General features: G+C 35.4%; 1 protein-coding gene across 3 annotated transcripts in view; it reads left to right on the top strand.

Annotated features, from left to right (window-relative positions):
- Positions 1–14,893, top strand: part of PRKD1 (protein kinase D1) — a 107,018-nt gene that overhangs the window by 68,484 nt on the left and 23,641 nt on the right. Inside the window, exons 3-6 of one of the 3 annotated variants that reach the window (XM_026664531.2) lie at positions 6,248–6,379; positions 9,357–9,517; positions 10,289–10,312; positions 14,428–14,638. In XM_026664531.2, the coding sequence (XP_026520316.1) occupies positions 6,248–6,379; positions 9,357–9,517; positions 10,289–10,312; positions 14,428–14,638 (528 nt within the window). The remainder of the gene's footprint in view (positions 1–6,247; positions 6,380–9,356; positions 9,518–10,288; positions 10,313–14,427; positions 14,639–14,893) is intronic. The other 2 variants (XM_087951763.1, XM_087951764.1) reach the window with 2 other exon arrangements.

The raw sequence follows: 14,893 nt of genomic DNA, 5'->3' as shown, positions 1-14,893 counted from the left end.
TGAACTTCATTTATTCTTGATTATTCATTGTCAATTGATATTTCTGAACTTAACCATAGTGGTTGATGGCTGTGACTAATTAGGATGTACATTCCAATGAGAGTGACTGAAATGGATTGTTAGTGTAATGTGAGCATGGAGTTAGCACATGTGAGCATGGAGTTAGCACATACAGAGGATATTGCCAGCAAGAGAAAACAAGAGAAGATACTTTTGTTGACAAGGTGTGCTTATATCTCCAGAAGTATTTCACATGCAAGAATACTTGCAACTTCTTTATTTATAATTTTTTTCTTTAAAATGCCCTGTCCCTCTCATATTTTGTGATGACAGGTTGCTTTAAGAATTTTATAGAGCTCCTGATTTACTTATGAGTACCTAGATCTTACATCTCTAGCAACAATATGTCTTGCCATTTACTTGGTCATGCCCTTTCGAACAGAACAAAAGATTATGACTCAACCAAGCCACAGAGAAACAAGAAGAAACAGGGTGGGGCAGTTACATTTGGCAAGTTTTCGTTGAAAATGATCTTAATTCAAGGCTGATTTCAGTTTACCTCTTTTCAGACAGGGAAATTGATAGAGGAAAATGGTATAAGAAATACAATGGTTTGCAGTCAATATAATAGTAAAATTATTTCTCAAATAAGGATACATGATATATTCTAATCCTCTTTAGATAAAACTAGACAGACCGTGATTTGTTGGGTCATCATTTCATAGATATTTCTCTACCTAAAGAATGAAACAGAATTTGATGTCCTGGCTTTCTTTGCTTCTTTTCTTCAGGAACCAGATCCAGTTGCTAAGCCCACATAATGTTAGAAGGAAGAATTGCTTATGACAGCAAGGAAGCAGAAAAAAGCAGTCAGATGTAGATAAGGACTTAGGTGAGAATTCCAAGTCAACAGTACAAAGTCAAGCAGATGATTTACAATGCAAGGCAGGGTGTAAATAACTGGATATACTGAGTCATGGTATGGTATGGTATGCAAGCCAGATGCTGCAGTTGCTTCTAGCAAGGGAATAATGTTTCAGTGAAGCTTAGATTCTTTACCTGCTTAATATGCACAGCTGTTGTCATATACTTCGCTGATGAGTGCAGTGTTTTGCTGCTTGTTCCTGAGTTGTACACTTTAGAGAGGTGCAGAGATCCTAGAAGGGTTTGCTTGGGAAGGGGGAAAGTAAGTGCCTGGAGTAGCCCATGTTGCAGCTAACTCACACTCCTAGAGCATGACACTTAATGACCATAGGTGGGCAAAATGCATTGGGAGTGAGAATGATTTCTGACTTCATGCTGGCTTCCCCATAGACTTTGCCTGTGGGAAGCTGGATGGGAGTGTTGGAAATGTTCCTCCCTTCCTCCTTCTGTTTTCCCTTTCCAGCTGGCAAGTAAGTGGCTGCTGTCAGTTGGGGGAGGGAGGGAGGGAATGTGCAAGTAGTTGATGCAGTGCAAGCACAGAAGGTCTGCCAGATGGTACACAAATGGTGGAGACTTACCCAAGTAACTTGTGACCTTCCCTGCCAGGTTCCCCATTGACTTACTCCCCCAAGCACTGAATTTGCTAGTGGGAAGGTGGCAAGAAGCATCACATAAGTTCCTTTTGGCTTCCCTATCTACTTATGGAAAGCTGTCAGGGAATGTTGAAAATGAGAATCATCTGACCATAGTTGACCACTGTAGTTCTGACAGCAAACAGCATTAGCACAGTGGCATTGAAGAGGCAGCAAGTGTCCCAAATTTCATTCCCTTGGGACTCATGTTCCAGCATTCTGTAAGTTAACTTATTTGGATTTCCTTAGTTCAATAATTATTGTCCTGCATCTTCCAATTTCACCCAATTTAAGGTTACAAACAACTAAATATGAAACCTTTAGTAGTATATAGGTTCAGTGACATAAACCCTTCCAAAGGAATTATTCAATAAAACATTACAAGTGTATTAGTTTTATAGTGGAGTATTGGTTAGATTTTTAAAGTTTAATGTTTTATCCACAGGCTTAAGGTAAAATAACTAAAAATGTTCAAAGAAAAGAAATCATAAAATAAATTGGGGACTACAGTAAAACACAGTGTATGATTCGGCAGAAAAGTCTTCTAAATTACTCATAAATAAGGCACAAAAGTGATTTACTGCAGTTTACCATTCAAATGAATGGGAAGAAACAATTGCACTGCAATCCTAAATATATTTCTAGTCAAAAGTGGGTTCTAAGAGCTTAATGGTGCTTAATCCTTGGTAAAGAGGATAGATTTATGGAATTAGCATTTTGCTGATGTGAATTACACTGATAGGATTTAAACTAGAGATCAGAGATTTAAGAAGGACTTTATTTAAATTTATAATTCAGGATTAAAATGCTGTGTTTTTTTTTTTTAAAAAATCCATAGGTTGTGATAAGGAAGCCTCAAAGCACCTACAACTGCATAACCTTTTGATATAGAAGGATGAGAATAGCTAGGACAGTGAATTTGTTAGTTGAAATTGGCCCTGTAATGTGGCACTGGATGTCTTCCTGTTTTCCTCTTTAGTTTTTTTTAAATATTCTGACTGCACCTCTTTTCAGGCAGGGATATGAAGGATAGTACAACAGCCTCTGAATTGCCCAGCAAAGAATCTAAATTATCCTGAACTAATGTAATGAGTTCTATCCCAACTTAACACTAAACCCTTTCAAAAGTTGTTTAAAAGGTATGCTGTAATTTTCCCATTTTCTTTTCTAGGATACCTGACTTTACCTTGTGTGGTAGTGTAGCTGAATATTGACTTTTCTAGGCATGGCTTTGTTACCTGGTAAAGTTGAGCCCTCTGAGAGGGACCCTTCATCAGTGGTAGGATCAGGTTTGTGCCTTACTGATGTTACTGTATACATATGTCCACATTTCTGTTTATGAATGTGCTTCTCTGAAGTAATTTGATGGAAGCTTTATGGAATCAAAGCAGTCCACTTAAAGCTTTGCACATCCCTTGAAAGGGATATATTCAAGTATGGACAACTATTTTTTAAATTTTCACCCTGGAATATTGCTGAGGAACTTTAGAACTACATTTTTGTTAAATTAAGTTAGGTTAAAATGTCAAATGCATAGGTTGTATTAGAAAAATATGTAGGACTAGTTAACATAAGAAATTAATCTTTGTGTGATTCTCAGTGCTCTTGGATTATGTTGAATAATATTTCATGGATATGTTTCCACTGGAATTTCTTTGATTGTGATACTACTTTTTTTTTTTATTCCTGTAACAAGTAAAATTGCATTACAGGTACATTTATGGATTAGTGGTTTGCACTGTTAACCTAAATGATTTTTTGTATTCATCATTTGTGCTCAAATTATTTTAAATGTAACAAAAGCTGATTTATAGATGTCAAAAGCATTCTTCTTTGGTCTTCATCCTGTTTTAATGCTGGTGTGTATTACTCATTTATGAGAAAGAAGCACTCTGCATGCCTTCCAATGCACTGTAATTATTATTTTTTACATGTTGCAGCTGAAAAAAACCTAGATTCTGCTAATTAAACAATGGGATTGTGCAGAAAGGGATAAAGTAATAGGAAACATGTTTGATTAATTTAACTTTTTTTTAGAGTTGCCACTTTTGTTTGGGTTTAGCCCTCAAGTCTGTTTACTCATTCTGAATTTATGTCAAGGATAGCAGTTGTGATAATCCCATAATTAATGTGCAGAGTGCCTTGTTGGACAAACAGTGGCTTTAATAAAATATATGTTAGTTATTTCCCCTTCAACTGACTTGGAATAATAGGATGAAGGCTGTATAATAATAAAATAGTTACAGTAATGGAGGCTGCAGTATTTGGAGTTATTCCTATTATGTTTATTTATGAGTCAGCATAAATGGGATTGTGTGCCTATCATGAACAGAACAGTTTAATTTGAATGCCTGTTAAAAACACATAGGTGCATAAAACTAAACTAATATGTTCGTATATTATCTGAAAAATGATCCCGTGTGTTGAAATGAACACAGTTGTACATCAAGAGAAGAAACTAAACATTCATATTTTAGTTGTTTATGGCTTATTGTTTAATAACAAAAACATGTTTTAAAACAAAACTTAAACAAGTCCTTGATAGCTTAACTCAAATATGCTATCTCTAATATCAGGAGTAGAAATTACTGTTGGAATTGGTGAAGGCCACAATAGTCACAGAACCAAAGTTGAAACCCTTGAAAAAACCCAAGCTATTGTTTGATTAGAAGTGATGTTCTCTTCACAGGAGAAAGAAACTCCTTAATCTCCTATGCCTGATCATATTTGGAGTATACAGGTAGTTTTCACTTATTGACCACAATTGGGGCAGGCAACTCTGTTGGTAAGCAATGTGCTCAGAAAGTGAAATATCATGTACACACCCAACTCATGTTATTTCCAGTCATTAGGTGAATCACTTTGAGTCATTAAGTGTAGCACCATGTGACTGCAGCTTGCAACTTCCTGCTAGTTTCCCCCATTGACTTTGCTGGTTGGAAGTCAGCAGTGAGGATTGCAAATGGTAATTATGTGATGATGGATATGCTGTAATGGTTGCACCTGTGAGAACCATTGTAGGTCTCCTTTTTCAGTGTCATTGTGACTTCAAATGGTTGTTCAACAAATGATAGGTGAGGGCCACCTGCATTCCCTACATGGTACATTTGATACATCATGGTAGCACACAAATATATAAACCAAACCAAACCCAATACTTTAATCATGGAATTATCACACTCCCACCTATATTGGCAGGGCAGCCTAGTGTACATCGGTACAAGATAGATAGAATTCTTTATTGGCCAAGTATGATTGGACACACAAGTAATTTGTCTTGGTGCAAATGTTCTCAGTGTACATAAAAGAAAAGATACGTTCGTCAAGAATCAGGAATCATAAGGTACTTAATAATAGTCATAGGGTACAATAAGCAATCAAATCATACTAGGAAACTGTCACTATAGATTGTAAGGATACAAGCGACAAAGTTACAATCATACAGTCACAAGTGGGAGGAGATGGGTGATAAGGAGTGATGAGAAGATAGTAATAGTAATAGAGTGCAGACTTTGTAAATAGTTGGACAGTGTTGAGGGAATTATTTGTTTAGCAGGGTGATGGCGTTTGGGAAAAATTGTCCTTGTGTCTAGTTGTTCTGGTGTGCAGTGCTCTATAGCATCGTTTTGAGGGAAGGAGTTGAAACAGTTTATGTCCAGGATGTGATGGATCTGTAAATATTTTCATAGCCCTCTTTTTGACTCGTGCAGGATACAGGTCCTCGATTGAAGGCAGGTAGGTAGTAACTGTTTTTTCTGCAGTCCTAATTATCCTCTGAAATCTGTGTCTGTCATAAATAGGGAACAAACCTGATACTAACATCAATGACATTGTCTTAGTTAGTAACTAGTTTGAATTTGTTTTCTGAGGAGATGTCTAACTTACACAAAGTTAGATGTCTTCTTAGAAAACAAATGCAAATGATGCAAAACAAATGTACTCCCCTCAAAGTGATGTCCCCTCAAATGTACTCCCCTCAAAGTATTGCAGTTGTCCTAGAAATATTTTTTTCTGAGCCCTTCAATTTATTCACACTATCCTCCATTTAGTTGTTGACCTAAACATTATTTATTCCATTAGGCCAGCAAGTTTATGTTGTGTGAATCGATTTGCCTCATATAGATCAGGGATAAAATGCTGCTTTTTCAGCCTTTTTGGATAAAATGATTTAATCCTTCCATCTTCATTGGGACATATATTTCTCGATTATTCCTTAATTTCTAGAACTAAGTAGGATGAGAAGAAGCCATACCTTTGTTGTTGGAGTGGGAAAAGACCTCCCTGTTAAATATGAGCTTTGGATTTCTTAAGTCTTTCTCTTCCGTTTTCCTTTGGTGTTGTATCTTTTAGATTATACATTTGAGGGCAGTATTAATATTTACAATATTGTTTAGGAGCATCTTTAGCTAAAATAACCCAAAAAAAGATTTCTATAGAACGATTTGACAACTACTTTGGAAACTCTAAGTAAACTGTTCTACATGCTCCACTCATTATTATTATCCTCCTGAAATGGTAAATCTTTGTTTTGTATTTCAGTTTTTTAAAAAAAGTCTTCAAATGTATACTCCTTTGCCAGAATGACTCAAGTATTCAGTTGTTTAGAGGAGCAATAAACAGTAATAATATAAATGTAGCTCTTAAATCACCATCTTTTAAAATCTTCAATAATCTTTTATTTCATAAACCAGCTTCTGCAACCTTTGAAGACTTTCAGATTCGGCCACATGCTTTATTTGTCCATTCCTACAGAGCACCAGCCTTCTGTGACCATTGTGGAGAAATGCTGTGGGGACTGGTACGTCAAGGACTAAAATGTGAAGGCAAGTGAAAGATCTACCTTTACATATTTGGCATGCTTCAAAATGTAGTGCAAATTACACACACACACACACACACACACACACACACACACACCCACCAGGAAAAGAAAATCTAACAGTGAAATTTTGAAGTGTACAATAGGATACACGACCTGGGCACGACCTAAGTATTGGATCCTTTAACTTGCTATACTTGTTCTATATGCAATTTAGCTCAATCAGTACAAGCAATTAAGTTTATTCTCAATTCAGTCTAGTTCTACTTCCAATCTATCTTTGCCATTCTATTCAGGCTTTGCCTGCCATAGAGAAACCATAAGAATATAGAAAGCTACCTTGTATTTCATCAAATTATACAACAGCTGTCCAAGATTTTATTTCAAACAATAGTCTTTCCTGGCTTCTCTGATGATAAACAAAAGAGAGGGTGAGGAATTCCAAGTTCCAATCATTTTTATTTTATTTGGCCCAACATGTTTTGAAAAGTGTAGTCCTTTTTACTAGAATGACTTGCAACTTATATATAACAACATTTCTAAAAATGGTCACTGTTCTTTGTGTATATTCAAAATAAGTCAGTAAAGGTCTAAAACAGAATAGTCTTATGTTACAAATTCAAATCATTTATATAAAAAAGGTATAATGTATCTGTTTGCTGAACTTAGCTATTAAAGATAGGAATGTTGCTGTAACAAGTACAAAAACAGTTATCTACAAATGTCATAGACATTTTTAGAATATGTAGCAAGCATTTATTTCTAAATAAAAAATAAAATTTACTTCATTTAAATTCTGAATAAAAAAGAGTCCCAGAAACACAGAATTAAGCATAGGATTGTTTTAACTTCTGGAATGTCCATGATCCTAATTGACTGGTGTACTCTATAAAACTGACCAATGTTGATAGCAGTTCTGGCAATTTGTAGTGAAAAGGAGAGCAATGAGCTGCAAGGGCAAACTTTTAAAGAGGAATACGTTTAAATAAAAAAAGTTACTGAATGTTTTCCTTCTGTAGTTAGGATTGTTCAGTACTAAAATCTATTTGTTATTTTTTAAAAATAACTCTGTCATATAAGCTCAGTGGGGTTTCATTGAAATATGAGTGCATTTTTCTCCAGAAGGGTTCCCATTTTGTATTTTTTATGATGCCCAAACCATCTCTAATTTTGGTCATGAAAACTCCAGTTGTTTTATCCACACAAGGTTCAGGACAAGGGCACTGAATGGCATACACTGTGGAACCTGTAGCAAACATAAGTCAAATAATAAAATACATTGAAAAGGTTGTTTTCTGTGTGCTTGCAAAGTATGGAGAATTCTTGTTTACACAACATGGTTATTGCAGAATTTTTCTGCTTCTTGGGAATATTTTCCTGTGGTCAGTGCTTTTATTTCAAGGACATCCCTCCCCATCTTTTTCATCAATCTTTTCAATGGACAAAGATACTCTCTGTAAGAGATATGCTAACCTTGCCTGTTAGCTGGTTTCCCATAAACAATATTTTTCATGCTGGTTCACAGAAGTTCATAGAAACAGGTTGAAGATTAGATTTTGATGGCGATCAGTAAGTTAGCCAGATTTTGGTTTGGCATAGAAACTAAAGCTCTATGATAGTAAAAACAATTTTATAACCACAGCTACTACAGAACATTTTTTTTACTACACTGATAAAGCACCAAGAAAGACTAAAGAAAAAAAAAGGATATTAGGAGCTGTGATGGTGCAGTAGTTAGAATACTGTCTCTTCCAACTGCCAGCAGTTTGATCCTGACAGGACTCAAAATTGACACAGCCTTCTATCCATCTGAGATTGGTAAAATGAGGACCCCGATTGTTGGCAGCAATATGCTGATTCTATAAACCACTTAGAGAGAGATGTAAAACACTGTGAAATGGTATTGTGATGACTCGGGGCATGGCGCAAAAGCAACAAACTCACAAAAATAGGTAAAGTCCCTTTAATGCTTCCAACTTGGCTCCCAATGTCCAGTTATCCTCGGCTGGAGATCAAACTCTTCCAAAAACAGTCTACAAAGGGAAGAAATGCAGTTTGGACCCAAAGTACAGATAAATTAAAAATAAAAAAACCAACACAAACCATGCTGAAGTAATTAACATGACAGGCCAGGATAATAAATTGCAGACTTCCAAAAGATAATGAAGCACACACATTTGGGAGGACGCCAAAACCCAGATAAGCCTTGACAAAGATAATGCACGCTTTGCTTCCAGCAAGGTGCTGTGTGCAAACGTCTTTCTTATATCCTATTCTCCCAGCTGCAACTAATGAAAGGGATCAGGGCCCTTTTCTCTCCCACAAGCCACGTTGTTCCCTTCTCCATTCCTCCCTGCGTGCCCTAGGATGAAGAGGGGGTGGCCCTGGGTCTTCCTCTGAATGCCCAGCTGGACTGTGCCCTTCCCCCGTTTCTTCCACAGCCACCAGAGCCACACTCCCACTCCCTGTCAGCTGCTCAATCTCTGCCTCAGAATTAGACTCCAACAAGGGCGTGACAGGTATATAAGTCTAAGTGCTATTGCTGTTGTTGAAAAGCTGCATATTTATTTTACTTACTAACTATAGTTTTGAATTTGGATTACTTCAGAAAGAAAAATATCTGCGCTCAAGGGAAACTAATTAATATAAGGTGTGTTAGATCGTCCCTAAGTGAAGAATCTTTTTCAAATCTAATTGCTGTTTAATGCATGCTCTTGACAGCATAAATGGACTCCACATATTAGAGATTCATTAGCATATTCCAGAGTATAAAAATTTGCTTTGATGAGAAGGACTGTGTTACAGAAACAAACCATGGAATATTGGTGAACGTGTACATTTTACTTTTCCTGCTTATTTAAAAATGCAAACTTAAAAAAGATAGTAGTCTTTTTATCAAATTCTAGTATTCATTGCACTCATATTGTAATACATTATATTATATTGTAATATGGAGAAATAGATTTTTATGTTCTTTTCAGGATGCGGCTTAAACTATCACAAGAGATGTGCATTTAAAATCCCTAACAACTGTAGTTGTGTCCGGAAGAGGCGATTATCAAATGTTTCATTAACAGGACTTGGTAATATCAGAACAATGTCTGCTGAACTTTCGTCTACACTTGTAGATGAAGGACTCCAGGTACAGAATGTCTAAATGTTGAGAATAATAGGCTGAGTAAACGAATATATTTGAATGTGTGTTTTTTAGTGTAGATGGGCTTTTCACATGTGTGTCCCAGCATAAATGCTTTTGGGATCCCATAACAAAACTCATTGTAGAAACAGCACAATAATTTCTACAAATGTAGGTGAGGGATCTTAGTTGCTTCTTATTTCTTCAGTGTGGGAGAATTCTCCAAACTTTTGTATCAAACTGTTCTAGCAAGGTAAACATGTTTGGGATCAAAAACATTCCTTAGGGTTTTTTTTAGGCACGTGGAACCTTCTGCTCTAATCTGCTTCCATTCTTTTCTTTTGAACTTTGAAAAGTTACAGTAGTTCATTTTTGGTATTAAAGTTCAAACTTTAAATTACCCAACTATAATTTCCTAGCTTTTTAAAAATAGCAAATCTAACTTTGTATGAGCAGAATTTAATTTTTACAAAACAATTCTCTCTCTCTTTTCTTGTTGATTATAAGGGGCAGCAAGGAAAAGGAGGAAATCTATGTGTTTACTTTGTTGGCAGATGAGTGCAATTGGGGGCAATTCTGAACTTGTTGATCAATTAATTTATAGAATCTGTACATATTTTATAAATGAACAATTGTGTCATGAAAATGCACATATTAAATAATTTCAGGCATGTTTCAGTTTGTTACTTTTTGTTCTAAACTTTATATTTACTTTCTAAATAATATTGCTCTACATTTTCTTTTTCCCTTGTTCTGAATGTGGTCTTCATTTTCTAGATTCCTGCAAGCCCCAGTTTTGAGGTGGGTTTTTGTTTTTTTCCTCTCCTTCTCTCTTTAAAGTGTCAAATCAGAACATATCAGGAATTTGGCCTTTCTAGTTTTGCTGTAAATTTCATGTAAGACTTCAGATAGATCATGATTCCTTAGTTCTGTACAACTGTAAGTTGTAATAATGATAATGGTATGATTAAAACATATATTCTCAGTGCAGAAATGAAACATTGAGAAACTTTCCTATAATTCCAGATGCATTATGCTGCGCTATTTTAAGAACACAATGGAAAAGGTATATTTTTACCATGTATCAGCCAGAAAGAGGGATATGGATAATGTGTTAAGGTTTCATTATGCTGTATCATAACATAGCTAATGCCCAGGAGACAAGGCTTATAATGGAAAATATTGATATTTTAAGAGGTGGTACATTGCAGCCTAATTCATCAAAAACTTTCATTTTCATTGTCAAATATTATTTTATGTACGCATTTATCAAATTGAAACAAAACTTGTTTCAATATAGAAAAGTGGCTTATACCTCTAGTGCTTGGAGAAAGGGGTTTAAAATATTATGCCCTTTTAGCTGAAAGGAGAGAAAAATGATTTTGTGATTAATGGGTTTGGAGACTGGGATAGTTTATGGAAAGAAGGAAATTATGATGTAACTTTAGAGAGAGAGAACAAAATTTAAATGTATCTATAACTGTTCTCAAGAAAATTGGAAGCCGCTATTATATAATATTTTTCTTTCTTTTTCTATTTTCTTTTTTAACCTTTTATTGTTTTCTTTATTTTCCTTTATTTTTTTACTTTGTTAAAAAATTCTTTAATAAAAATTAGTTTTAAAAAGTTTAAAGGAAGAAAACGCAATGCAAGCAAAAAAAAAAAAAAAGAGAGAGAGAGAGAGAGAAAGAGAGAGAGAGATGAAGCCCCGTGCTAAAAAGGTTAAAATGCTTTGGGCATTAGAGGTTTTGCAAACAAATAGGATCAGTGGCAGTGAACAGAAAGCATCTAAATTTGAAAGCAGATGTATTGACAGAGATAGAAATTTGGAGAAAACTGTTTGGGAAGTTTTGGGGTTTCAAATGATACTTCAACTTTGATATCTTGAAACAAAACAAAAATATACTATACTATACGTAGTGTATATAAATATACTATGTAAAACTTTCTCTCATACATAGAATCACGTCTCTCTCTCTCTCTCTCTCTTTCTGTGTGTGTATTTACTGAAATCCTTTGTATACCTTCATGAAATGTGGTCACTCACTCACTAACAAAACGAAAATTCCAAGGAACAAAACCACATAATTCAAATAGTTAGCAAATAAAAGAGGACTCTATAAGGTATTATTTTAAAACATTACTTTGAAACCCCAAGGAACAAGAAGAGTTTGTTATGGCTCCAAAAAGAACACTCTGTTTATGCCAAGCATGTTTTCTCAGAGGTGGGTGAAGCTGCCATGACCCAAAAGGTTGCTTGTTTAGCTCTCTATTGTTTCATTTTAAACAAGAAGACAACAGAAAAGAACAGAGTTCAGAGCCAATGGTGTGTATATGGTGATAAGACAGTTTCAAACATTTAGGTTTCAAGACATTAGGTCAAGGATGGATCTACAGCTTAACAATACTTTTTTAAAGGTTTTATTTCTGAGGGGGAAAAGGAGCAAAATTAAAAATTGCCAGTTTGTATTATGGCATTGATCTGAGTGCTTTGGGAGCCAAAAAGTGGGGATGAGAAGGTCACAGGTGGCTCAGAGGCCTAAGGCTGCCTATTTGGATTTAGTAGCTTCCACCAACTTTATTCCTTTTGTGGCAGACAATCCTGTATTTGGAAGTGGAAGATCTATGGATATTTTTGTTTTCAACTTTGGTTATAGTTTGCCAAAGCTGAACTGCTGCATAGTGAAGTTTTGCTGCTGAAAGGGTATTTTAGATTTAATCATTTTTTTTCTGAAACATTTGGCAATGTGGCACTTGTAATGCCTCCTCCATAGTATTTGCAAAAGGTTCTTGTAGTATTTCAAGGATATTATTGCCCAGACTCAGTCTACTTGCTGCAAATTAATTGGAGCATTTTTCTTATTGCCTGACAAACAGCTGGCTTCTGTATTTTCCATAGTGTAATCTGAGCAATTGTTTCCTGGTCAGAATCCAAGCTTCCCGAGTCAGGAATTCTGGCTAGCTATTCGGGGAGGCGGGGCCAAAGAAAACTGTAGCTAACTAAAACATACTGGATAAAAGAAATCCCCTATGCTTTTGATACAAGAAACCTGAGCTTTAGCAGATATGTCTGCAATATAATATAATTTTGTGTTGAAAACTTCAGACCTAGTGCTACCTTTCATGCTAATGAAACATTCCTAGCTCACTAATTGTATTTCATTTTTGGGAAATTGTGCTTGTTCCCTGCAGAAAAAGAAGATTGATTTATAACAATAGGGATGTATATATAACATTTGGGCTCTGTGCTGATTTGGGTTCAACTGCAAAATGTATTATATTGAATGCATGAATCGTATCACCTGTTTGCAGCTCCTTATGAACATAAGGACTCCTGCATGCCCCGAATCACCTTTTTACTTTACACTGTTCTTTGTTTATTATTTCTGACTGTAGATTCCTAGAGTTTCAGGGGATGAAAGAATGCTGGCAGTCTTTGACTTATGACAATTGAGCTCAAATGTTTTGTTTGCCCCATGTTGAGAACTTTCTTAAGACCACAGTTGTTTAGTGAATCTTGCTCTTCCATTGACTTTGCTTGTCAGAAGGTCACAAAAGGTGATCACAGGACCCTGGGACATTGTAGTCATCATAAATATGAACCAGTTGTCAAGCATCTGGATATTGATCACATGACTATGAGGATGCTGCAATAGTCATAAGTATGAAAAATGGTCAAAAGTCACTTTTTTCAGTGCTGCCGTAACTTTGAAAGGTCATTAAACGAATGGTTGTAAGTCAAGGACTACCTGTAGAAAGAATTAAGGCATCTATTTACTTTCTTATGGGACACAATGCTTTAACCTTTAGTTCCAGTTTTAGGGCTTCTATTGTCTGCTTTTCATTAATAGAAAACATTGCCAGGGAATATTCTAGAACTGCCTCATATATGTTTCTCAGTCACTTGAATGTGAATCTTCTTAAATGACATAGGAAGCAGTGCATATTACACATTAACTACATTGGACTGAACTGTCCCAATATATAAGGATACATTCAGAAACTATTCTAAATATTTCTTATTGATTAAGCAAACTGATTAATTAAATACAATGCAGAAATGTTACATATATATATATGTGTGTGTGTGTGTGTGTGTGTGTGTGTGTTTTCTTAAGTTTTCGCGGGTACTTACATGTATATATATTATATATATATATATATTCTGAGGTTTTCACGGGTATTTGTATGTGGATCTTTGGTTATTTGGGTTTTCTCCCGCGTAAAATTGGAAGTATTTTGGTGACGTTTCGACGAAATCTCATTCGTCATCTTCAGGCTTGTGTCTTCGGCTTTGTGCTTCTTGGAGTAATGTGAGCTTGCAGCTGTTTTTTCTTTAGTTTCTTTCTGGCAGTTAAAAGAAAAAACAGCTGCAAGCTCACATTACTCCAAGAAGCACAAAGCCGAAGATTAAGTCTGTTTTTGTTTTCAACTTATCTGGTCAATTCCAAGCAATGACTTAAGAATATAATTGTTCCGTATTTAAAAGTATGCAGTGTTCTTATGGATGTATTCTACAGTATTATAAACACACACACACACACACACACACTCATATTTACTATATAATATGCTGGAGAACTAATAGGATTTAACATTAATTGTATTGCTAAAATTGAACATAGGTTCATTTGGTCAAGTGTAGAATTTTTCATGTCCAGAAGTCTCAATTGACAATCCATTTCTGATGTTTTTCGGGGCTGCTTCACTATAAATGCTTTATTTACCCATAAAGCATTTAGGAGAAAATACAAAAAGGAATTCCTGTAAGGAGCCTGAGAGACTAGAGTATTGGTTTAAGCTCTTTTTTTAAAAAGACACACACACACACACACACACACACACACACACACACACACACACACACACACCTTCCATACTAAAATGACTTTATGTATCTTATTGACCTATTGTAGCAGAAATCACCACCTGATTTTTCACTTGGAAGAGAGAAGAGGTTGAATTCACAATCACACATTGGGCGACCTATTCAGCTTGACAAGATTTTACTTTCCAAGGTTAAAGTGCCTCATACTTTTGTCATTCACTCATATACAAGGCCAACAGTTTGTCAGTACTGCAAGAAGTTACTTAAAGGACTTTTTAGACAAGGCTTACAGTGCAAAGGTAAGCAATTTAGAACTGAAAGCATGATAATAATGCATCTGTTTTAAAGATTTTTAAAACATTTTAATATTTTATTTGTTGCTACTGAGTCCTGAGTTATATGCTGATATTTTTCTGAACTGATAGGATACAGACAACAGTATGTCAGCTTGAAAGATAGTATGTATTTTGGAGAACAAAATCTTAATTAATTTGTTTGCAGCTATGCTAAACTATACAACTGTTCTTATCATTAGCTTGGAATACCAGAGCTTA

The sequence above is a fragment of the Notechis scutatus genome, chromosome 1 (genome assembly GCF_049901735.1).
Source record: "Notechis scutatus isolate UNSWTSFEM ecotype Mainland chromosome 1, rNotScu1.2, whole genome shotgun sequence".
NCBI lineage: Eukaryota > Metazoa > Chordata > Lepidosauria > Squamata > Elapidae > Notechis > Notechis scutatus.
This window is presented reverse-complemented; position numbering and strand designations above follow the sequence as displayed.